This window comes from Giraffa tippelskirchi, chromosome 13 (genome assembly GCF_054371585.1).
Source record: "Giraffa tippelskirchi isolate mGirTip1 chromosome 13, T2T-mGirTip1v1.2.pri, whole genome shotgun sequence".
NCBI lineage: Eukaryota > Metazoa > Chordata > Mammalia > Artiodactyla > Giraffidae > Giraffa > Giraffa tippelskirchi.
Window position 1 is genome coordinate 86,632,749 of NC_137287.1, and position 23,045 is coordinate 86,655,793.

Sequence of the window (23,045 nt, forward strand, 5' to 3'; positions counted from 1 at the left end):
GTTTTTGTATCCTTTTCAGATTGTCACCCTAGTCAGGTCTGTAAGGGCTTCTCAGGTGGCCCAGTGGTAAGAATTCACGTGCCAATGTAAGTGACACAAGAGACTTGGATTTGATCCCTGGATCAGGAAGATACTGTGGTGTAGGAAATGGCAACCCACTCCAGTATTCCAGCCGGGAAATTCCATGAACTGTGGAGCCTGGTGGGATACAGTCCATGGGGTTGTAAAAGAGTCAGATATGACTTACTGACTATACCTCCACCACCATAGGTGTATCAAGTGAAATAATTTTGCTGCTGGAAAATTTAAAAAGGCAAAGTTGGTTTGTTTCACACTTTGATTCTCTATTAAGAGATTGCATTTTGGAAAATGCTTAATAATCAACACTTTTTAATTGTGTGATTAGTGTGCCTTTCTGTACTATGAAATAGTTGTTTCAATTGATGTTGGATCAAAAGTGGGCTTCATAATTAGAAAAGTGAAATGACTGGTATGTGGAGGTTTCCGTGTAACGTTTGGTTACTAATTGTTTGGCACATTTCATCATTATGTAACTGAAGTTATTCTGATTAAAAAAAAATCAATATAACTGACTTCATTTCTCTTCTTACTCTATGGGCATTGGTTTAATCCTCTCCTCCTCCAGTGTATCTGCTAACATTGGACAGTCAGCTAGGGCGTTAACTTCCTGTTATTTATAGCCTGTGAAGGCATATTTATAGCCTGTGAAGGCAGAATAAAAGATCAGTCTGCTTATTCAGAGGTGAAACAGGCAATGGATCCCAAAGGCCAGAGAGTGAGGCTTAATGACGGTCACTTCATTCCTGTCCTGGGATTTGGCACCGCTCTACCTCAAGAGGTATCAGTACTGGTATGGGGTTGAGAAAAAAGTAGTAGTTGATGTAACATGAGTGGAAGGGACTTGGGTTGTTAAGCACTGAGCTCCTGGCTAGCTCCTCTAGCCATTAACCAGGCTAGAATCATGTCCTGTGAAAGGGGAGAGAGCATCCAGTCTCCACTCTGCATCAGGGTCTGAGGATGTGCTCACCTGCAGATTACTCTGGGTTCCCCTCCAGTTTCCGTCTCTTTCCCAGTTTGGCAGAAGCGGTGAGACTCGGCTGTCAAGATCACCGACTGTCAACTGCTTTGCTTTGAGGACGATTGCAATTGAGGCTGGGTTTCTCTGTGTATTTCATTAGTTCCAGAACTCTTACCTCCTTCAAAAAAGATGTGACCCAGAGAAGTATTTGAGGTAGAAGGTCCTAAGCATGAGGTGAATAGGAACTAATGGGAGAGAATTGTTTTTCTACCGTGGGGTGCCTTGTAGGTGCCAGACAGGATGCTCCAGCTGTGTTTTGCCTTGTACTTCAGTTGCTCCTTGGAAACTTCTTCTAATGGAAAACAAAGTGTCATTTGAGGGGATAAGCTACCATCTACAGGCCAGGTTTTGTAATGCATCCTTGGGTGTTGTAATGTATCCTTGGGTGTTGTAATGTCATTTTATTAAAGTGTAGTTTTCAGTGCTTGGACAGAAAAGGGACTAGCAGACAAGTCTCTAGACCTGAAGCCAGAAAATTTGCTGTCCATCTTGTCTTTAGAGAATGTAGTTGTGACAAGGTCTCATCCTGAAACTTTCCATCTCACTTTTATCATTTGGAGAACAGAAGGAAATATTCAGAGGCATTTTGGAAAGAGAAGATAGGACTTTGTAGTGCAAAGTAGGGTGTGGGGAATAAAGTGTCCAGGCTAGTACTGAAGCTCACTGGTCCACTCCTCAGTACATTCCCCGAATCCCAGTGCATTTAAGAAAGACCAAGACTGAACCCAACAGAGGGTGGTTATGCCAATTATCTACCTCCTTGAAATAGAAACGATTCTGACACATGAAAAAGAAATGGAATATTATTCAGCATTTAAAACAAAGTTAATCCTGCCATTTGAAACCACACAGGTGAACCGGGAGAACTTTAGCTAAGTGAAGTAAGCCAGAAATTAAAAGACAAATACTACATGCTCTCTTTGTGAAAAATGAAAGTGAAGCCTCAGTCATATCCGAGTCTTTGTGACCTCATGGATTTTAGCCTACCAGGCTCCTATGTCCATGGGATTTTCCAGGCAAGAACACTGGAGTGGGTTGCCATTTCCTTCTCCAGGAGATCTTCTTGACCCAGGGATCAAACCTGGGTCTCCCTCATTGTAGGCAGAAGCTTTACCGTCTGAGCCACCACGGAAGTCTCTTTGTAGATGGAATCTAAAATAGTGGAACTTATAGAAACATAGAGTAGAGAAATGGGGACCAGAAGCTGGAGATAAATCTGCAAAAAATGGAAAGATGTTTGTCAACAGTCTAGACCTGATAAGATGAATAAGTTGGTGATCTGATGCACAGAACCATGACTATAGTTATAAATAATGGGTGATACCCTGAGATTTTGTAGAGACTAGATCTTAAGTTTTCTTACAAACCCCCTAAAGTAAGGTAAGTGAAATGAGGGATCTGCTAACTAGTTTGATTTTGGTGACCATCAACAATGGATCCTTATATGAGAACATCACTTTGTACACCTTGAATAGATACAGTTTATATTTGGTGTATCCACGTAGCTTCACTGGTAGACAGTGGTTTTAGAAGCTTTCACCCTGCTTCTTGATGCTTTTTGTCATTGTGTTGTTCAGTCACTAAGTCATGTCCGACTCTTTGTAATCCTATGGATTCACAGGCCAGGCTCTCTGTCTCTCACTATCTCCTGTAGTTTAATGTATTTACCATATACCTTATACCTTTGTTGATTTTGCTTCAGCTATCTTATAGTGTAAATCATATTCATGACTACAACTTTATGCTGAGTCCTTTGGGTCCACTGAACCTGTAGGTGGGCTTGAGGTCCTCTGATGCCAGTGATCGACCATGGATCATTAGGGATGTAAGGGTTACTGGGTGTCTATTTAAAAACTGACCAGGAATGTTCAGGGAAACTGTCCAGGGTTCAGCACCACACATACAGATCTAATCAAAGACATGAAGAAAGGTTAATTCTTTGGAAGATCAAAGCTTGTGCTAGAAATCTCTTAATCATGTGGATGTTCAAATTCTACCTTTGTTGCTTATGTAGGCTCCTAAGAGTGAATCTCTGGAAGCCACCAAATTCGCTATAGAGGTTGGGTTCCACCATATCGACTGTGCTCATGTGTACCTAAATGAAGAACAGGTTGGCCAGGCCATTCGAAGCAAGATCGCAGATGGCACTGTGAAGAGAGAAGACATATTCTACACTTCAAAGGTGCTGTGTGTTGTGTGTGTGAATATGTGGGCTAGTGAGTGTGCCCAGGTGACTAATATATAATAGGATCATTTGTTTGGTGAAGAGTTGATTGGTGAACTATGCTTCTGGTATATTCTTAAGGTATTAGAAATCCTTGGTGTTCAGTGGTTAAGAATTGGCACATTACCATCATTGGTGAAGGAAGTAATATCCCATAAGCCACATGGTTAGACCAAAAGAAAATTTCCTAAATTATTATTAATAAAATTTCTATTCTTTAATATTTTCAGCTTTGGTGCACTTTTCTTCGACCAGAGTTGGTCAGACCAGCCTTGGAAAAGTCATTGAAAAATCTTCAACTGGACTATGTCGATCTCTATATTATTCATTTTCCACTGGCTATGAAGGTTGGAAATTTGTGTGATCACATCAATGTTATATATTGTGTTAGAATGTGCATCAACTTGCATGGATGGTTGAATTAAGATTTTTCTTAGTAGATTGAAGGGATGATTACACTCGAGTAGAATCCCCCAAATAATCATTTGTGGTCATCTATTTACCGAGTTTCTTTGAATCCGTTATATGCCTCCTAGACAAAGGAGTTAATAATCTGGACAGTCTCTGCCTGAAAAACTTGAGGAAGTAGAAATAGGTGAGTTCTGCACACAGCCCTGGTTATGACTCCTGAGTCTCCGGGGATTTCATGAACCAAGAGTTTGGTGCAGCTGTGGTGAGCATGACACTGTCTTACATTGAACATGATGACTTTATCTTGTCTTTCAACTTGTCTTTAAGTTGAGCAGATGTGGTGGTGCTCCCCCTTGGGTGAGTCTAAACCTTGTACCTTTATAGGGAATTTGGAGGCATTGTCCACAGTCCTGCCCGACTTTACGATGAGATTTGTAGACTGCACTTAGTCATTAAGAATGTTTTACTTAGAACTCAAACAGGGGCACTGTATCAAACTAGAGGGGTGGGATTTGGAGGGAGATGGGAAGGAGGTTCAAAAGGGAGGAGATATATGTTTACCTATGGCTGATTCATGTTGAGGTTTGACAGGAAACAACAAAATTCTGTAAAGCAATGATCCTTCAATAAAAAAAGAAATTGAAAAGAAAGAATGGTTTACTTAGAACTCTTGATTTCAAGTTGCAGAAATCAACTCAAGCCATCTGATGCAAAATCGCTTAGTGGACTATGTAGATTGCAAGTCTCAGACACAGAGAGATTTTAGGATTTGCAGAATTCTTCAGAAATGTCTCCTTTTTCTATTCCTTATCATGGCATTACTATATTTTTACTGAGTATTTTCCATTGGTGGCAAATATGATTTTGGAGGCATTTCAAGGCTCATGGTCATGAATACTTGAGAGCATGTCTGAATCTTCCACATTCCATATCAACCTAATGAGAGCCTTGCTGGTTCACATGCCTGCTCTAGGGAATCTTATGCTCGAAGGGAAAAGGAAATCTGATTATCTAGACCAGGTGTAGCTTGCAATTTTTATTCTGGAAATTACGGCATGGAACTTACAGCCATTCTCAGATCAGAGACATTTCAAGAGAGGCAAGTACAGGAAACAGACAAAATTCACGGAAGTCATTGGAAGTCCCTTTTAGGACATAGGAAAGTTGTATTTTTTGTAACATATAATAAGTGTAAAAGAATAGAATAAGCCTCCTTCCTATATAAATTGCTTACAACTCCATACAGAAATCACCTTGCAGATATAAGTATGTAGGAAGTTGTAAACCTGCCTCATGGAGATTTAATTCCTGGTGCCTTGCAGCCTGGCTAAATGTGGGGAAATTATTTTGTCACATCTCTAATATGTCTGCTTCTGTTCCAGCCAGGGGAGGAATTCTTTCCAAAAGATGAAAATGGAAAACTGATAGCTGACTCGGTGGATCTCTGTCACACGTGGGAGGTGAGTCCAGGGAGGAAAGAACCAGTGGAGGAGCCAGGTGAGGGGGAACCTCCTTCATTTCTTCCACCTGTGAGAATGGGCTGTGGACCATCAGACTCAGCAGATCATGAACCTAAGGGCTGGGATGCTGGGGTTGTCGGGAGGAAACCATTGCTGAAATGTTCACATCGAGGAACGAAATGGAGAATTTTGGACAATGAAGACAATGCATTTTTCCTTGCATGTGATATGCCTTTTTCATTTTTTTATGGAGGAAATGGTAATTCTTCAATTTATGTGATGACTTTCTTCCATTTTTTCCTCTTGATAGTCAATGCTAATTCTTGAACGTGACCATGTTTATTGATTTTTTCAGCATTTATTCTTGTTCTATTGCCCATTCCAAGTGACTGCTCTCCACCCCTCCCTTCCAGGCCCTGGAGAAGTGTAAGGACGCAGGGCTGACCAAGTCCATCGGGGTGTCCAACTTCAACCGCAAACAGCTGGAGAAGATCCTGAATAAGCCGGGGCTCAAGTATAAGCCTGTCTGCAACCAGGTGAGCAACTCAGCTCCTCTCCCTCCTGCTCTTCAGACCCTCCTTCTTGCACTGGAGCTAGACGTCTGTCTTTCCTTCCCTCCTGTTCATCTGATCTTTGTGGGCAGAGGACTCTAGAGAGTAGAATCTCTATCTGGATGGTATGAATAGAACCCAAAATAATATCTCTATGTAGTCTGGATGGAAAAGGTGGGGAGGACATCCTGCTGAATTGTAGGTAGAACCTAGAACTAGAGGTAGGAGGTGTTTCCCTGAGATTAAAAGATGACAAGATTGGATGGGAGAGTGCCCTGAAATGAACTGTGTATAGGAAGGAAGCCATGAACACATAGAATGAGAAGTAAATTAATAAAGTAACAAATCAGCTGAGATGAGTGGTAAGGGTTTGTGTGGGGTTCTGATGGCTGAATCCTTAGTCTTGGTGTCTCAGCATTTACAAGTCTCAACAGGGAGCACAGAACAGAGAAATTTGCTGGAGATGATGAAAGTCATCCAGATTAGAGGGTGAAGTTAAAGGCTCATGATGATGTTAACAGAAGATAAAACATTTACCTGGGACTATCTACTCAAATATAGAGTACACCTTTTGATTACTCAATCTTGGACTGGTTCTCCCATCCATGGTCTGTCACAAAATTAACTGTATAAACAGACTTTTCTGTATTTCTCTCTAGATGTTGATATTTCCAGTTTACGTTTAATGTTGCAATCATTCATTTAGGCACTTAAAACTTTTAATCTTTCTCTGTCATATTCATATTACCTTTTCAAATAATCTGACACTCTTCTCTGTTGACATTCTACAGGTGGAATGTCACCCTTATCTCAACCAGAGCAAACTGTTGGATTTCTGCAAGTCACACGATATTGTTCTTGTTTCCTATGGTGCTCTGGGAACGCAACGAATTAAAGGATGGTATTGAATCCTACTGAAGACAAGTGGGAGTTTCCCTAAAATTCAATTTTTGATGAGATATTTTAAAATACAGTACTCAGATAACTCTCATAAGCAGAGGCGAGAGAGGGGACGAATGAATTATTTTCTTCTCTTTTAACTTCCCATCACCCAGTCATTTTTCATACATTGTATTAGCTTGTAGACTCATCATTAACAAATGTCTGCATTAAAATCTCTATATATAATCCCCTAGTTGGAACCAGAGACACAAGCTTAGGTCATGATTTATGTAGTTATTAACTAATAAAACACTTCTAAAAATAGAAATTCCAAGCCTTCTTTACCTTATGCCTAAAATTAGGATAATAATATACAATTCTCAGGTCTATTATGATAGAAAAAACTAAACTTGAACCATTTTTGTAAATATCTAAAGAAGAGTAATGAGGGAATAAATGTCTCTGATTTGAGACTACTTACTTTTTATTGATACCTTAGGAAAGTGAAATTAAAAAAAAATCCCTGATCTTTCCCTTCTGTTTCTCTGTTCATGCCCTTGATTATAGAAGGAAAACAACCTCTGAGAATTAAAGAAAAGCCCCACAACTTTAGCAATCCTGGTCTCAGGTCAACAATGTATCCAAACCACCTGCAGAGCTTTGCAAACACAGAATGGGAGGTGACACAGTTGAGATGCTGATTCAGTTTGTCTTCAGCTAAGCCATGAAATTTGTATTTCTAACAAAATCCCAGGTGATACTGATGATGCTGGTCCATGGACCATACTTTGAGAAGCACTGGTGTAGAGTGTACCTACTAGATCTGTCTTGGAAAACTACTCACGAACTGAGTACTTAGTCTCAGCTCCTCAGGATTTCTGAATTTCCTTCCAGGGTGAATCTGAACCACCCCGTTCTCTTGGAGGACCCAGTTCTCTGTGCCATTGCCAATAAGCACAAGAAAACCCCGGCTCAGGTTGCCCTTCGCTACCAGATACAACGTGGGATTGTGGTTCTGGCCAAAAGTTCCAACAAGAAGCGGATCAAAGCGAACATACAGGTGGGGCTGTAGGCAGAGGGGTCCTAGGGAATATCCTTCATGAGGGTCATTTTTTGTCTGTCTCTCCAGACTTTCCTTGAGACAAGATAAATTATCTGTTCTTCCCCATGCATGAATGCCTTATGTGTATTCCTGATGGTTTTCTCCTCCTTCTGTGGCAATAGGAGAGGTGGCTTGGCTGTAGAGGGTTCAGTTCTGTTCAGTCGCTCAGTCTTCTCTGACTCTTTTCGGCCCCATGGACTCCAGCACGTCAGGCTTCCCTGTCCATCAGCAACTCCTGGAGCTTGCTCAAAGTCATGTCCATCAAGCTGGTGATGCCATCCAATCATCTCATCCTCTGTCTTCCCCTTTTCCTCCTGCCTTCCATCTTTCACAAAATCAGGGTCTTTTCCAATGAGTCAATTCTTCGCATCAGGTGGCCAAATTATTGGAGCTTCACCTTCAGCATAATTCCTTCCAATGAATATTCAGGACTGATTTCCTTTACAATTGTCTGGTTTGATCTCCTTGCAGTCCAAGGGGCTCTCAAGAGTCTTCTCCAACACCACAGTTCAAAAGCATCAGTTCTTCAGCACTCAGCTTTATTTATGGTCTGCCTCTCACATCCATACATGGCTACTGGAAAAAGCACAGCTTTGACTAAATGGATCTTTGTCGGTAAAGTAATGTCTCTGCTTTTTAATATGCTGTCTAGGTTTGTCATAGCTTTTCTTAGAAGGAACAAGGGTCTTTTAATTTCATGGCTGCAGTCACTCTCTGTAGTGATTTTGGAGCCCAAGAAAATAAATTTGGACAGAAAATGGAGATTTTAGTTCCAGTGCCGGGCCTGCAATTTATCCTATCACCTTGTACAAATGATGTCTTCTTACCTTCGTTCTCAATGGATGAAATTGCAGTATGTGATTATTTTAAGCCGTTTGGACTGTTTTAACAAAATGCCACAGATTTGGTGTCTTAGAAACAATGAAAATTTGTTCCTCACATTTCTGAAGCTGGAAGTCTGAGGTCAGGGTGCCTGCACGGTCATGTAACGGCCGCTCCTCTAGGTCATAAGGTTATCCTTGTATCTTGACATGGTTGAGGGGCAACAGAGTTCTCCCAAGTTCCTTACACGACTGTGATATTGCTGAAATCTCATTCTCGAAGGCTCCACCATCATGACCTAATCACCCCTGAATGGCTCCATTTCTAACACCACCCACATGTGAATTTGGGGGCATGAAAATTATGGCAGCAATCTTTCATCTCCAAACCATTGCAGTTTTATTTTTCATTTCCCTGAATACAATATGTGAACCGTGAACTTCCATGTGCTCAAGCTGGTTTTAGAAAAGTCAGAGGAACCACAGACCAAATTGCCAACATCTGCTGGATCATCGAAAAAGCAAGAGAGTTCCAGAAAAACATCTATTTCTGCTTTATTGACTATGCCAAAGCCTTTGACTGTGTGGATCACAATAAACTGTGGAAAATCCTGAAAGAGATGGGAATACCAGACCATCTGATCTGTCTCTTGAGAAACCTGTATGCAAGTCAGGAAGCAACAGTTAGAACTGGACATGGAATAACAGACTGGTTCCAAATTAGGAAAGGAGTGCGTCAATGCTGTATATTGTCACACTGCTTACTTAACTTATATGCAGAGTACATCATGAGAAACGCTGGGCTGGAAGAAGCACAAGCTGGAATCAAGATTGCTGGGAGAAATATCAATAACCTCAGATATGCAGATGACACCACTCTTATGGCAGAAAGTGAAGAACTAAAGAGCCTCTTGATGAAAGTGAAAGAGGAGAGTGAAAAACTTGGCTCAAAGCTCAACATTCAGAAAACTAAGGTCATGGCATCTTGTCCCATCACTTCATGGGAAATAGATGGGGAAACAGTGGAAACAGTGTCAGACTTTGTTTTTTGGGGCTCCAAAATCACTGCTGATGGTGATTGCAGCCATGAAATTAAAATACAGTTACTCCTTGGAAGGAAAGTTATGACCAACCTAGATAGCATATTAAAAAGCAGAGACATTACTTTGTCAACAAATGTCTGTCTAGTCAAGGCTATGGTTTTTCCAGTAGTCATGTATGAATGTGAGAGTTGGACTGTGAAGAAAGCTGAGTGCCAAAGAATTGATGGTTTTGAACTGTGGTGTTGGAGAAGACTCTTGAGAGTCCCTTGGACTGCAAGGAGTTCCAATCAGTCCATCCTAAAAGAGATCAGTCCTCGTTGTTCATTGGAAGGACTGATATTGAAGCTGAAGCTCTAATACTTTGGCCACCTCATGCAAAGAGTTGACTCATTGGAAAAGACCCTAATGCTGGGAAGGATTGTGGGCAGGAGGAGAAGGGGACGACAGAGGATGAGATGGTTGAATGGCATCACTGACTAGATGGACATGAGTTTGGGTAAACTCTGGGAGTTGGTGATGGACAGGGAGGCCTGGCGTGCTGCGATTCATGGGGTTGCAGAGTCGGATATGACTGAGCGACTGAACTGAACTGAACTGAATACTAATAAGGTTTCATCTTCATATATTTAACCTTCTTGAGTTTCTCTCTTTGTGAAGTTCCTCTTCAAGAATTTGTCCACTTTTGCACGATGTCTCTCATTTGTTTTCTGTGTAAGAGACCATTACTCTACCCTTAGGCATAGGTGTACAGAAAACTCTCTCCAGTTTTAAGATTTACTGCAGAGTTCAGTTATGCCTCTCTTGATTCTCTGGTTTGAGATTATGCCTGTACTCAACTCAACTGTTGTCCTCCTGGCTAGGCTCCCTCGTGCATTTGCAGTTCAGTGCAGAGCAGCTTGGCAGTTCTGCTGTAGCAGGTGGATATGACTCTTCTCAGAGGAGCCTGCACGCTTCTCCATGTAGTTTTTCATACATATTTGGCAAGACTGTGGTCAACTAACTTGATTTTCATCTCAGTACAGTGATGTGATTTCAAGCCAGGGAGTGGGAAAAAATCGACGTCATTATCTCAGCCCAGAATTAAGTCACCACTTCCTCTTGCAAATTTCAGTCTCCATTGCAAGTTAGAGGTTAGGCCATGTCAAGGGTCAGGTGCATGGGCCCTTGAAAAGTTGTTTTTCTGTTTCCATTCAAATTTGATTAAAAAATACACCTGAAACTGATTTTCTAATATTATATAAAAATGATTACTTATATGTTTATTTATTTAAATGTATTTAATAGATTTTCATTATCAACTCTGCCATATAATAAGTGTCCATAAGTACATTTGTGGCCCTTCTCTTTTATTTAACCATTCATTTTTCTATTCTGTGATTTTAAAATGGAAAATAAGTGTTCTTTCTCAGAATGGTACATTTGTCTTTAAGGATGTCTTGAGTGCTCTTGACTAGCTGTTCTTTTATTTAAAATTTAGTATCACTTTATTGATTTCCACAAAGGAATAGGTGTTTAAGTCATGTTCATGTTGCACTGAATCACTGGATCACTCTGGGAAATGTATTTCTTTAGAAAGTTGAGCTTTTCTTTTCATGACTGTGATGTGAATTTTTAATAATTTGTTGTTCTTTAATGTTTTAAACACTTTCCATTCATAACTGTTTACACTAAAGCATTAGTTGCTTTAGTTATGTCCGACTCTTTGCGACCCCATGGACTGTAGCCCTCCCGGCTCCTCTGTCCATGCGATTCTCCAGGCAAGAATGTTGAAGTGGGTTGCCATTTTCTTCTCCAGGACATTTTCCCAACACAGGGATCATCTCCACTAAGGCACTGACAAATAGGTTTTGTTAGATTTACTCATAGGTAATGAGCAAGTTTCATATCAGATTCCTGAACAGGATTTCAAGGGGACGTTTCCTTTCCACACTGCTTCAGCTGAATGCTGTCACCTTTAGGGCGTGTTGCGGAGAGGCAGTCTAATGTTAGCTCAGGTTCAGTATTGAATCAGGAGTGTCTAAAGCAGTGTGTTTGGAAAAAGCAGATTTTAGTTTGTTTTCTGTCACAAGTGATTCACTTAGAAAGGTAAGGGATTGATGTGCTATAATGTTTGTGAGGTGGACAGAGACGGAGAAGGTGTGGGAAGGAGAGGTGAGAACTCAGCAGAGGGTTCCTGGAAGCTGAGGAGAGACATGGCTTCCCTTGTCCCCTCTTGTTGTCTCCATCCAGCTGGAAAGTCCTCCAGTCCCCAGGGGAAGGCTGGCTCCTTCTGGGAGAGGTTAATGTGATTGTTCCTTCCTTCCAGGTGTTTGACTTTGAACTGACTCCAGAAGACATGAAAGCAATCGATGGCCTCAACAGAAATATAAGATATTATGAATTTCTAATGTAAGTGACTGTTTCACACACACATGATTTTTTTTTTTTTTGGTAGCAGGCAGGTGAGCAGGGGAACTAAGCTTCTTGAAAGCTTAATTCTTGGAAGACAGTCCTGATTTCTAGTGTAGGAATCAGCCAGGTACTTCCTGCAGATCTCAAACCAGAAGTTTCCTCCAGGGCTCCATCCTTGATCAACAGAAATGTGATTGGGGCCCAGGACAGCCCATCAGTAAAATTCCCACAGTTGACATGAATTCACTACTTTGAATGAAGTGAATGAATTCATTACTTTGTGCCCCTAATCCCTGTGCCTGGTGTACCTCCTCTCAGAGCCCAGGGAGCCAGGAAACACAAAGGGCACAATGCCTGCAGCCCACTATTCTTTCAGGGACCAGAGAACATGTTTAATTGTTAATTCTATTTACATCAGGGAAAATGATTATATTAATTAAAACTATGTTATAATGACACCAGATTTCATAAATGAACCCACCTCTTTCTCTTCCAGTGGGGTCGATCACCCTGAGTATCCATTCTCTGAAGAATATTGACTCTCAGCTCTCATCGTGGTTCATAACTTGTTCTTCTAGGGTGGTGAAGAAAATTTTTATGCCTGAAGGAGAAGTTTGAATAAACTGTCTGAACTTCTGAAACCATGCCTTTGCTTTTAAAAATAAACAGTTTATGAAACAGCATAGACTTCAAAGTAAGAATATTCTTTCTTCCTGATGATTGAAAGAATACATATATATGACAGAATATTTAGATAGAGAAGAGACAGGATGGGCAATGATGATCAGCTGTGTTTACCCATTGGATAACACTTACCTTTGATGTGTTTTCCTTGTGATTTTCCTAGACAACTATGTGCGTTTGTTTATTTACAAAGATAAATCAACTTCAATCTACAGGTTGTATACTTCTCTTGAAAGATAGCCTAAGTATCTTGGTAAGCTAAAAATATGAGTTAAAAATACAGTATTATATTGTGTTTCCTGTATAGCAAGCAGCACATCTTAGTCATTTATGTAATTTCTTATTTGTCTGCCCGTGCTCAGCATTTTGATGAATCCTTATATATTTTGAGTTTATTCATTGGTCATTCAGCCAAACTTTATTGAGCATTCTCTAATAAGACATTGTTATATCAATAAATGTCAATAAGTGAAATGAGAAATCTCTTGAGTCATTAGTCTTGTGGAGAATGAGACTGTGAATGATATTAGGAGAATTTAGCTGTTAGAAACGGGTAAGTGTCTGTTGAGATAATTCTGCACAATCTCTCCCATTTCTTCTGTTCATCTTTTAGGCAGAAACACCAAATATCCCTCACCTCATACACCTTTTCATTTTTACAAACAGCCTTGAAAATAGAGACAGTGGCTCCCTGCATTTCTCTGTAATAGTAAACACTTATTCCAGGAAGGAAGAGTGTTCATGGAACATTTAAGGGCCAGCAAGTCGGCTGATGTGGGTGGATTTAGGGAGGTGGGGAGACAAGAGCTGAAGACAAGTCAGAGAGCTGGTGGGGCAGGGGGTCCTTGTCACATAGGCTTTTAAAGGACTTTACTGTGAGGGAGATGGAGAAGGATATTTCCAGAACACTGCTCCTTGGGCCCCTCTCTGATAGCCGATGGCCACCCTGGCCTGTCCAGACGTCCTGCTGGTCTGAGCCGGCTTTGTACCCCACGCTGCCCACTCTGCCCAGCATGGGCGGCCCTCGCCCCAGGGAGAGTGAACTGGATCCAGAGGCTCTGAGGGGGCATTTGTGGGCTGCGGGGCACACGGGCTGCCCAGTAAACCGGCCGAGTCCTGGGCAGCATCCGGCGGCCCCCTCAGCCTCTTCCAGGAGAAAGAGCAGATGCGTGTCTCAGGAGAGGAGTCAGGTTCCCAGGCCTCCTGCGAGTCCCCCTGGGTTCACAGTAGCTGTGGGGCTGCTACCTTCCGGGGTCATCCCAGGGCTGCGGTGCCCAGTGCATGGTGTGCACTGATCTCTCCAGGGAGAACCTCAAAGACCCTGTCCCCCTCCTCGTCTGGGGCCCTCCCGGGGGCTCATTCCTGATCTGACGGCTTCTTTTCCCTTCCCACCCAGCTCCGTGGGGACGGTTCTGTCTAACCTTGGTGTGGAGGAGGCTTCCTGCTGGTGTTGTGTGTTTTCAGGAGATATGACCCTGATGTGCTCCTGGGGGGTGATCTCAGTGTCAGATTGCCCACATGAAGCTCCTCCCCAGGACAGTGTGTGACATTCACTATGCACTAAGTGTGGCTCCTGTGACAGTTCAGGAAGAATTGGTGCTGATTTCTTTTCTTCCTTTAGTGGATCAGACTTCCCAGGTAGGGCAGGGATAAAGAATCTGCCTGTCAATGCTGTAGATGCAGGTTGGCTCCCTGATCCAGGAAGATCCACTGGCAAAGGAAATGGCAACCCACTCCAGTATTCTTGCCTGCAGAATTCCATGGACAGAGAAACCTGTGGGGCTACCATCCATGGAGTCACAAAAGAAAGGTCTTGACTTAGTGACTACACAGTAACAAAAACAGTTTCATGGCTCATGTTTTTCTCTTTCTTTTTTCCTCTCTGTCTCTTTTTTTTTAGCTTTCTTTTTTCACATTTCTTTATTGTATGCCTTTTCTCTCTCTTCCTCTGTGTGTTCATGACTGGGTACTTGAACAACCACAGCATACCCACTGTTTGCAGATCTGTACCACATCCTGATTGTCCTTCACTAGCTGGAGTGGCATGTGCCTGGTCCTGGGGTCAGCACAACAGGAAACTAAGGGCAACTCAGTTCATTTCTGAGTCACAACTTACCTGGCCCATAAGTGGCTCTGGTTCTGGGGAATTTATAACTGTTTTTGAGTGCCCAGTGTGTGTGTGTGTGTGTGTGTTAGTCGTGCAGGTGTGTCCAACTCTTTGTGAACCCATGGACTGTAACCAGCCAGGTTTCTGTCTGTGGAATTCTCCAGGCAGAATACTGGAGTGGATTGCCATTCCCTCCTCCAGAGGAACTTCCCAACCCGGGGATTGAACCCTGGTCTCCTGCATCACAGGCAGATTCTTTACTGTTTGAGCTAATATCACCTTGTCTAGGCAACCACAGTATGGCACACAGCACTCTCAGACACACTCCTGCAACCTGCTTCCTTATGGGCAGTCCTGGTATGACCTCGGAATGTGTTTATAAGGCTCGGAAAGTGCAGTGAGACACACTTTCCTGTCTCTGGAAGTTTGGCCTTTTGGCAAACTTTGAGGTCTCACATCTTAGAAGTTGGACAGTTCCTGATAGACAGAGGCCTGAAAACACACTCTCTGTTGATGCCTTTCCTTCCTCAAAGCCCTACTATCCCTCAAATCCACACCCCAGTTCTATCAGGGTTTTACATGGTCTAGTCTGTGTCTCCACCCTTACTCCCTTGTCCTTGGCCCCATATATATATAGTCTGCCTGCAACTGTAGGGAACCACTCCAGCCACTCTTCAGTTTAAGTTCAGTTAAATGAAATGGATATCAGTCACCAGGCAGCCCCCAAGTAGGGGAGAATATTGCACATGAGGATTTCTGCAGTGAGTGTGCTTTGAGGGAGGCATCAGGGTGCTAAGCCACCACCCTTAACAGATCAAGATGGCTCTGTTCAAGTCAGGTGAGAGGTGAGTGTGAATAAAAACGCACAGAAATGTCCTTCCATTCTTCTGGATCTTCCCTAGTTGCATGTTCATTTTGTTGCTGTAGATATTTGTTTGATTGTTTCCCAGAACTCCTGTGATGTTTTTCAGCTGCTTTCTCTTTCCATGCTTCCCTTTCCAAGGGAGACTTCACTCCTCCTAGCTCACTATTTTGCTGACATCACTCTAGTGCTAAACTGTATTTTCCTTCACAACATCCCCTTGTACCAGTGCATCATGATTTCCCTTACTCTTCCCAAATTTGTTGCAATTTCAGTTGTTTATAGGCTTTCCTCTTATGAATAATGTTGAGCAAGATAATAAAGTATGTATAATATGTTTCAGTACATTATGAGAGTACTCTAAATATTCTATAACTAAGTACAAGGTATAAACAATCAGAGTCTCTTTGCACCCTGCACATGATATCCTAAAGCTATTAATAATTAGCTTTCAATATACACATTGCCAAAATATCTGGTTTTGTAACCTTTGTAGGATTTTACCCTTGTCACTTCTGTAAGGGCTTTCCAGGTGGCCCACTGGTAAGAATTCGCCCCTCAATGCAAGTGACACAAGAGACTCGGGTTCAATCCCTGGGCCAGGAAGTTCCCATGGTATAGAAAATGGCAACCCACTCCAGTATTCTAGCCTGGAAATCCATGAACTATGGAGCCTGGTGGCTACAGTCCATGGGGTTGTGAAAGAGTTGGACACGACTTATCGACTAAACCTCCACCATAGGTAGGGGTTAATAGTCAGCCGCCTGTTGCTCTGGTTAAGTCGTGAGAAAATCACCATGGGAAAAGAATAAAAGCAAAATATAGCAATACAGCATAACCCAAATAAAAGTACATCGGGTTGATTAGTTGGGGTCATCACACCCTGATAAGCTAAGGGAAAGCATAGTGTGGACCTTGAAACACCGGGTAAGCACAAGTTCAGAACACGGGTTGTGCACACACCAAGATGTTTTCCCAAGGCATATGCTGGTCTATGATCTCCAGCTAGGTGATAGCCCTTGTACAAGGAAATAACAAAGATAAGTTAAAGTAATCAATAAAATGGGAGACGTGACTGGGGACACAGGAGGCAGACTTCATCATAGCACAACAGATATTTTCTGCTTGCCAAGACACTAAATAAAAATGATGTGTCTCTGAGGAATAGCGCTCTTGATCCAAGAGGTCTTGAGTACCCCAGTCCCATCTTTAAAACTTTCATTCTGTCTCTAGTTTCTTTTTCCCAAACTGTACATTGTTGACCACTTTGGATCCCTACCTGCTGCGCTGGCTGCAGCAAGTGGCGCCCAACTTGGGGCTGGGATGTGAAGAATCAATCGCTGAGAGAGAAACTGAAGTTGAAATATGGGCGGCGCTCTGTCCTGCAGAAGAGTGGGGTGAGGCCTCTGAAAACCCCCCTCTGTGGGAAGTGATACTCTCTCAGGCATTGAAACCGGGGTTAAGCATGGGAATTCAGAAAGCTGGGAACAAAAGGCAGCTTTTGAAAGCAGGGGGAACAAAAACAAGTGAGGGCCGGCTATTGGAGCTTTCACAAACCATTTGAGAAACATTGCTCATGGTTCCCTACTCTTGTACTTTGGATTTAGGAACGTGGGAGAAGGTAGGTAGTGAATTAGAGAAACCTCTTTGCAAGAGAGTGCCCTTGCCTGTATCTATCTGGTCAACTTGGGCACTGATAAAATCCATTTTGGAACCTCTTCAGATCCAGGAAAGCTCAGAAGGGAGTGAAGATGAAAGTGAAACCCCATCAGAGGGAGGACCTGAAAATGCAGAGCCCAAGGGGGTAGAACAAAAAACGCAGGAGGCTCTTAAAGCTGCAGTTTCTTCTGTGCCTTTGTTTGGGAAAGACTGGTTTCCTCTGCCCCCTCCTGCCTTAACCGCTGGAGCGGCTCAAGGTTTTCCTTCTTTACAACAGACAGCAGTTCTGTCACCCCTCCAGGAAGGTGTTTGTTGGACTCGACAGGAGGGTGACTTGGAGGCTATGACTGTGGCATTCCCAGTGACAACACATGAACAGATAGCTCCTGGGACAGATCCTAATAATCCTAATAGGGTGTGTGAGGCTGTACACAAACAGATTCCTTTCAAAATACTAAAGGAACTTAAGAAGGCTGTTCAGAATCATGGAGTAAATTCTCCTTTTTCTTGGGCATAGTGCAGGGATGAGCTGAGGCTTCCCATTTGATTATGGTATTTCGTGACCAAGCCAGGCAGAGCCCCATCTCTTTAGATCAATTGATAGGCAGTAGAAATTGGGGGAAAACTCAAGATCAAGCGCTTATGGAAGACCCAGCTATAGAACAGGTGAGGGGATACTGCATAAGAGCCTGGGAGAAAATAGAGGCTAAAGGACAGGTTTTCTTTACTTTAAAAAGAAGACCTCACCTCCCCAGAGAGACAATCCCTGCTGGGACAACATCTTATCAGTCAGGCTACACCTGTCATCAAAGCCAATTTGAACATTCTCTGGTTTAATTTTTAGCTTTGAAACTATGATTACAAAAAAGAGAGATGACATTTTTGACACTGAATGGCCATGATATTCTTTAGAAAACTGGGTAAAATAAAATCTTTTTTGAAGTTGCAAAACTGGTTCTTCTTACATGTACAATTAAGAAAAAGTTGGCGTGTTAAGATACTTTTTTGGAGCTCCAATTCTGCCTGAAAAACAAAAACAGGCCTGGGAAAAAAGCTGAAGTTAACTCTTATCATGTTCTTGTTCTTGGGATACACAGCCCACTCTCTCTGGGACTCCAGCCCTGAGCAAATTGGTAGAACTGAAGCCAAGAAAAAAAGGAGTGGGGGGGGGGTGCGGCAAAGAGACATTTTAAATTTCAAGTGGAAAACTATGAGATATCTGTTTGTCTGTCTGTCTAAATTTATCTGTGTCTCAGTGTGTGTCTTTGTTTTTGCATAACATGAGAGTAATTCATAAATGACCTCTATTTAAATTCAGGTTCACGTGAACTGAAAAATATTCAATATTAAATATCAAACATTAATGTTTGTTTGTTAATCTAATTAAGACATGTCTTAAGTCATCAACATTGTGTAATATTTTTATTGTGCCTAGGTTTAAGGTAAACTAAACTTGTCAACAAAGAAAATAGCTCTTTATATATATAAATGAGATGAAAACTTTTAGATAAACTCTATTAAAGGTAGTTATATTTTATAAATGTCTATCTAAAAAAATCTCTGAGGATTGGGGTAACTTAAATTTCTAGAGTTGTACTAAACTAAATGATAAAAATTTATTAAATAGCTAGGTAATTTCCAAATAAAATAAGATTTTGAAACACTAATTACTGAACACTAACTTCCTCTTACAGAGAAGCTAAAGAGATTTTGGACTATTAATAAATATGTTTGGTGCCATCCTGAGATGTTCTCTATTAAAAAAGAAAAAAAAACAAATGTTTTTAAAAAATTAAAACTTGTATTTATGTTCACCAATCTATAAAATGCTAATATACAAGACAGTTCATGGTTGCTTAAGGAAAATAAGATTTATGTTTTTAATAATAATAAAAGATATGAAAAATAAAATTACAGTCTATTTAGAAAAAAAATAAAGTAAATCTAAACTTACAAGTGGCTACTCTCTAAATAGATAAATGAAGTGATGACTACAGAAATGAAGTGATGACTATGTAAAAAAAGGTTTATGACAAGTGAAAAAAGAGTTTTGTGCATGGTACAATTTTCTGAAGACATTAAACTGCCTTTGAAGTCTTATTGTTACTTTGACTAAGTAAATAATTGTTGTTTCACAATGAATATAAGATGGTACCAATCTGGGATTTGGTTTTCTCTTCCTATTAAAAAAACAAAGATTTCTTGCAATATGGCTTTTGATAACAGATTATGTAAATTTCTTTAAGTGATTCATACTTGCTTTTAAAATCTGTTGTTATCTTTACCAATTAACTAAATACCATATATATGTGTTAGTATACTGTACTGGTGTTTTTCTTTCTGGCTTACTTCACTCTGTATAATAGGCTCCAGTTTCATCCACCTCATTAGAACTGTATGTGAGACATCAAAAGAGACACAGATAATTAGAACAGTATTATGGACTCTATGGGAGAGGGCAAGGGCGGGATGCTATAGGAGAATGGCACTGAAGCATGTAAATTATCTTATGTGAAACAAATCGCCGGTCCAGGTTCGATGCATGATACAGGGCACTTGGGGCTGGTGCACCAGGATGACCCGGAGGGATGGGATGGGGAGGGAGGTGGTAGGGGGGTTCTGGAAGGGGAAAACATGTACACCCATGGTGTATTCATGTCGATGTATGGCAAAACAAATACAATATTGTAAAGTTAAAATAGATAAATAAACTAATTAAGAAAATCTGTTGTTACTTTGATAAAATAAATGAGTGTTACTTCACAATGATCTATGGAAACCATGGCACACATAGACAAAGCTCATTCTGCTTCTACAAAATTAACCCCCCATCAGAAAATTTAAAATGGATAAACAATGGCTATAAACCAAATAATCAGGGCTATGGGAAGTCCAAGACAGCAGCTTGGCTTTTCCCAGCTCCCTGTAAAACCTCACTGTTATTTGATAGGATAAAGCCTTTCCTGGCTGCAGGGTTAATATCTCACAATGGAAAAAATGGTTAAAATGCATTTTCTGCGATCTCCAATGATCAGGGCACCCACTTTGCTGGACAGGTCATACAGACACTAGCAAAAACTTCATGAGCTTCTTAGAGACGACCACTTTCACTGATGTCCTTCGTCATCAGACAAGGACCACAAAACAAAGGGATTAGTTACATGAGATTAAACAGACTGCTAAACATGACTACAATTTTCATAACTTTTTGTCTGACGTATTACTGGCTTCTAATCTTTGTTTTCAGATATATAAAAGCTCTTCTCGAATCTCTGATGGTTTCAAACAATTTAGTGATTTACACCTGTGGGTAAAATTAAAACATTTTTCTTTTCTCTCTGCCTCGTCCCTCCAAAAATTGGAGACATTTTGAGTTCTAATCAGCCTCATCGAGGTAAAAAAAGACTGTCTCCAGACATATACAAAAATCTCAGAGTAATACTAGGGAGCTCTAAAAGAAATATCCACCCAACTGATGTCAGGCCTGTGACATCTAATATGTTTCACTGAATATTAAGTTCTAGTTTTGTTAATTAAGGTCTGTATTTAATAAGACTCACTTCTTAGAGAGTTCCTTGTGGTTGTGTTACATTGCTAAAAGGACATTCATTAAGTTAAATTAAAAGGGTCCTTCATTAAAAAGGACACTCTAAGTTTGTTTCTAAAGCTTATCTCAGTAACCAGTCTTTAAATAAAGATCAGCTGCTCCAGGATCTACAACCAGGAAGTTAACAACAAGCTATAGTCATTTAACAAACTAAGTCAGATGACTTAAAGATGTCACTGGGCTATACCTAATGAAAGTTCTTGACTTAAGTTCTTACTTAGATTTTACTATTACTGCTAACTATATTTTTTTCTACATTGCCTATTTCAAAAAGCATTGTCAAAGGTGTTATCAAAGGTGTGACTGAGCTACTGATATAATGATGGTATACAGTTCCATGTGAAATCCATAGCTGTAATGAATGTAACTCATATATCTTCCTTTAGTAAACTCTCTTATGCACATGTGACTATTGATACATTCTTTCAATTTGTATAGCTGCTGCTCCTGCTAAGTCGCTTCAGTCGTGTCCGACTCTGTGTGGCCCCATAGACGGCAGCCTACTAGGCTCCTCTGTCCCTGGTATTCCCCAGGCAAGAATACTGGAGTGGGTTGCCATTTCCTTCTCTAATGCATGCATGCATGCTAAGTCCCTTCAGTAGTGTCCGACTCTGCGCAACCCTACAGACAGCAGCCCACCAGGCTCCTCCATCCACAGGATTCTCTAGGCAAGATTACTGGAATGGGTTGCCATTTCCTTCTCCACAATTTATACAGACCACTACCCAATCCGGTCAGACTACGAAACATGTACAAAGACATGTGCTTGTTTTTTGCTGTTATAAAACTACCAAACACTCTAAAAACTGATAACAGCCCTGCTTATACCAATTGAGTATTCCAAAAATTTCTTAAAATTTGGTCTATAAAACATTCTGCTGGCATTCCCTATAATCCACAAGGACAGGCCATAGTGGAGGGGGCTAATCAATCACTTAAATATATGATACAAAACAAAAAGGGGAAGATGCCACAGGACAGCAAACAATATTGAATAAAGCTTTATTTACTCTCAATTTTTAAAAATATTTTGTCACAAACTACAGAAACTGCAGCTGAGTGACATTTTCAGGCTACATCCACAAACACAACTAAGCCTGTGATTCAGTGGCAAGATCCACTAACAAATGCTTGGTCACCGGGGAAGTTAATTACATGAGTAAGAGGGTTTGCTTGTATCTCCCCCAGAAGGTCTAGAACCTGTGTGGATTTCAGCTCGTAGAGTAAAATCAAGCAGAAACAACCAGTGATTCCAGGCAACCTGATCATGGTTATGTTGATAACCATCACAGTGAGTATATTCCTAGCTTCAGTAGAAGCAAAGAATTATACCTATTGGGCTTATATACCATTGCTAAGGCCTGTTGATTAGGGTGAAGGATCTATCCCTGCTATGTTAGTGACTCCTCCTGGATCCCTCGGCCAGAAGACAAGCATTTGCCCATTCATAAAATGGAAGAGGGGACCCCCTTCAATGATACTTTGGGTTTTGACACTTGTCCTGTTTTCCTGGGTGCTGATCAGGGCTGTCTTAATCTATCAATGCAGGCTTGGCTTTCTGTAAATTTTTTGAACAGAAATCACACTAAGGCTCAACTCATTTACTTTCTGGATTGAGCTTTGAATATCAAGAGACTGATCAAAATAATCTAACCAAGCCAGATAGAGCCTTATGTGAGAGCAGACATGTAAGGGCCAAATGACAAGATCAAATACTCTGAAATAATTGTCGTGGGATTGAGGGGGTGATCTTAATGGTTCCTATGGAAAGTCTGGGACTGGTCCCCTAAGGGATATGCAGCCTCGAATTGCTCACACCATAAATCATCCTGCAATCCTTATGAGAAGTTGCTTTGGCATGTGTCTGTATACAATCACACTAATATTACTGCACACTCAGGATATCCTATTATCTGGCATGGCAGTGGCAGGTCCTGCCACAGCCACAGCTCAAATTAGGTAGGGCTCAAACAGAAATATGGAAGCTGGCCAAAGCCAGAAGCAATATCAATTTTGGGAAGGAAATTATTCTTATTCCACGAATTATACTTTTTCATTCAATATGTTGACAAATTGGACATTTTACACTCAAGCTTGTGTTACAGATCCATATATGATTATGATTGGGACTATAATTATTAA

The 23,045-nt window shown here is 41.1% G+C and overlaps 1 protein-coding gene across 2 annotated transcripts; it reads left to right on the top strand.

Moving 5' to 3' along the window:
• Positions 1 to 730: 730 nt before the first annotated feature.
• Positions 731 to 13,149, top strand: LOC145531317 (aldo-keto reductase family 1 member C3-like). 2 transcript variants are annotated; one of them, XM_081553416.1, is made up of 9 exons: positions 731 to 859; positions 3,114 to 3,281; positions 3,554 to 3,670; positions 5,117 to 5,194; positions 5,608 to 5,730; positions 6,537 to 6,646; positions 7,522 to 7,687; positions 11,899 to 11,981; positions 12,481 to 13,149. In XM_081553416.1, exons 1-9 carry the CDS (start codon positions 776 to 778, stop codon positions 12,521 to 12,523), a joined length of 972 nt encoding a protein of 323 aa, XP_081409542.1. In that variant the 5' UTR covers positions 731 to 775; the 3' UTR covers positions 12,524 to 13,149. The 2 variants fall into 2 exon arrangements, with proteins under 2 accessions (XP_081409542.1, XP_081409543.1); XM_081553417.1 differs by lacking the exons at positions 5,117 to 5,194; positions 5,608 to 5,730; positions 6,537 to 6,646; ... (1 more) ...; positions 11,899 to 11,981; positions 12,481 to 13,149 and adding an exon at positions 6,309 to 6,320 and having other exon boundaries at positions 3,554 to 3,697.
• The last annotated feature ends 9,896 nt before the right edge of the window (positions 13,150 to 23,045 follow it).

What these genes read in the sequence shown, in the direction of transcription:
- LOC145531317 (XM_081553416.1), top strand. Translation starts at nt 776, where the DNA reads ATGGATCCCAAAGGCCAGAGAGTGAGGCTTAATGACGGTCACTTCATT. An exon ending in GCACCGCTCTACCTCAAGAG is followed by an intron (nt 860 to 3,113) that starts GTATCAGTACTG and finishes TTGCTTATGTAG; the next exon opens with GCTCCTAAGAGTGAATCTCT. An exon ending in ATCTCTGTCACACGTGGGAG is followed by an intron (nt 5,195 to 5,607) that starts GTGAGTCCAGGG and finishes CCTCCCTTCCAG; the next exon opens with GCCCTGGAGAAGTGTAAGGA.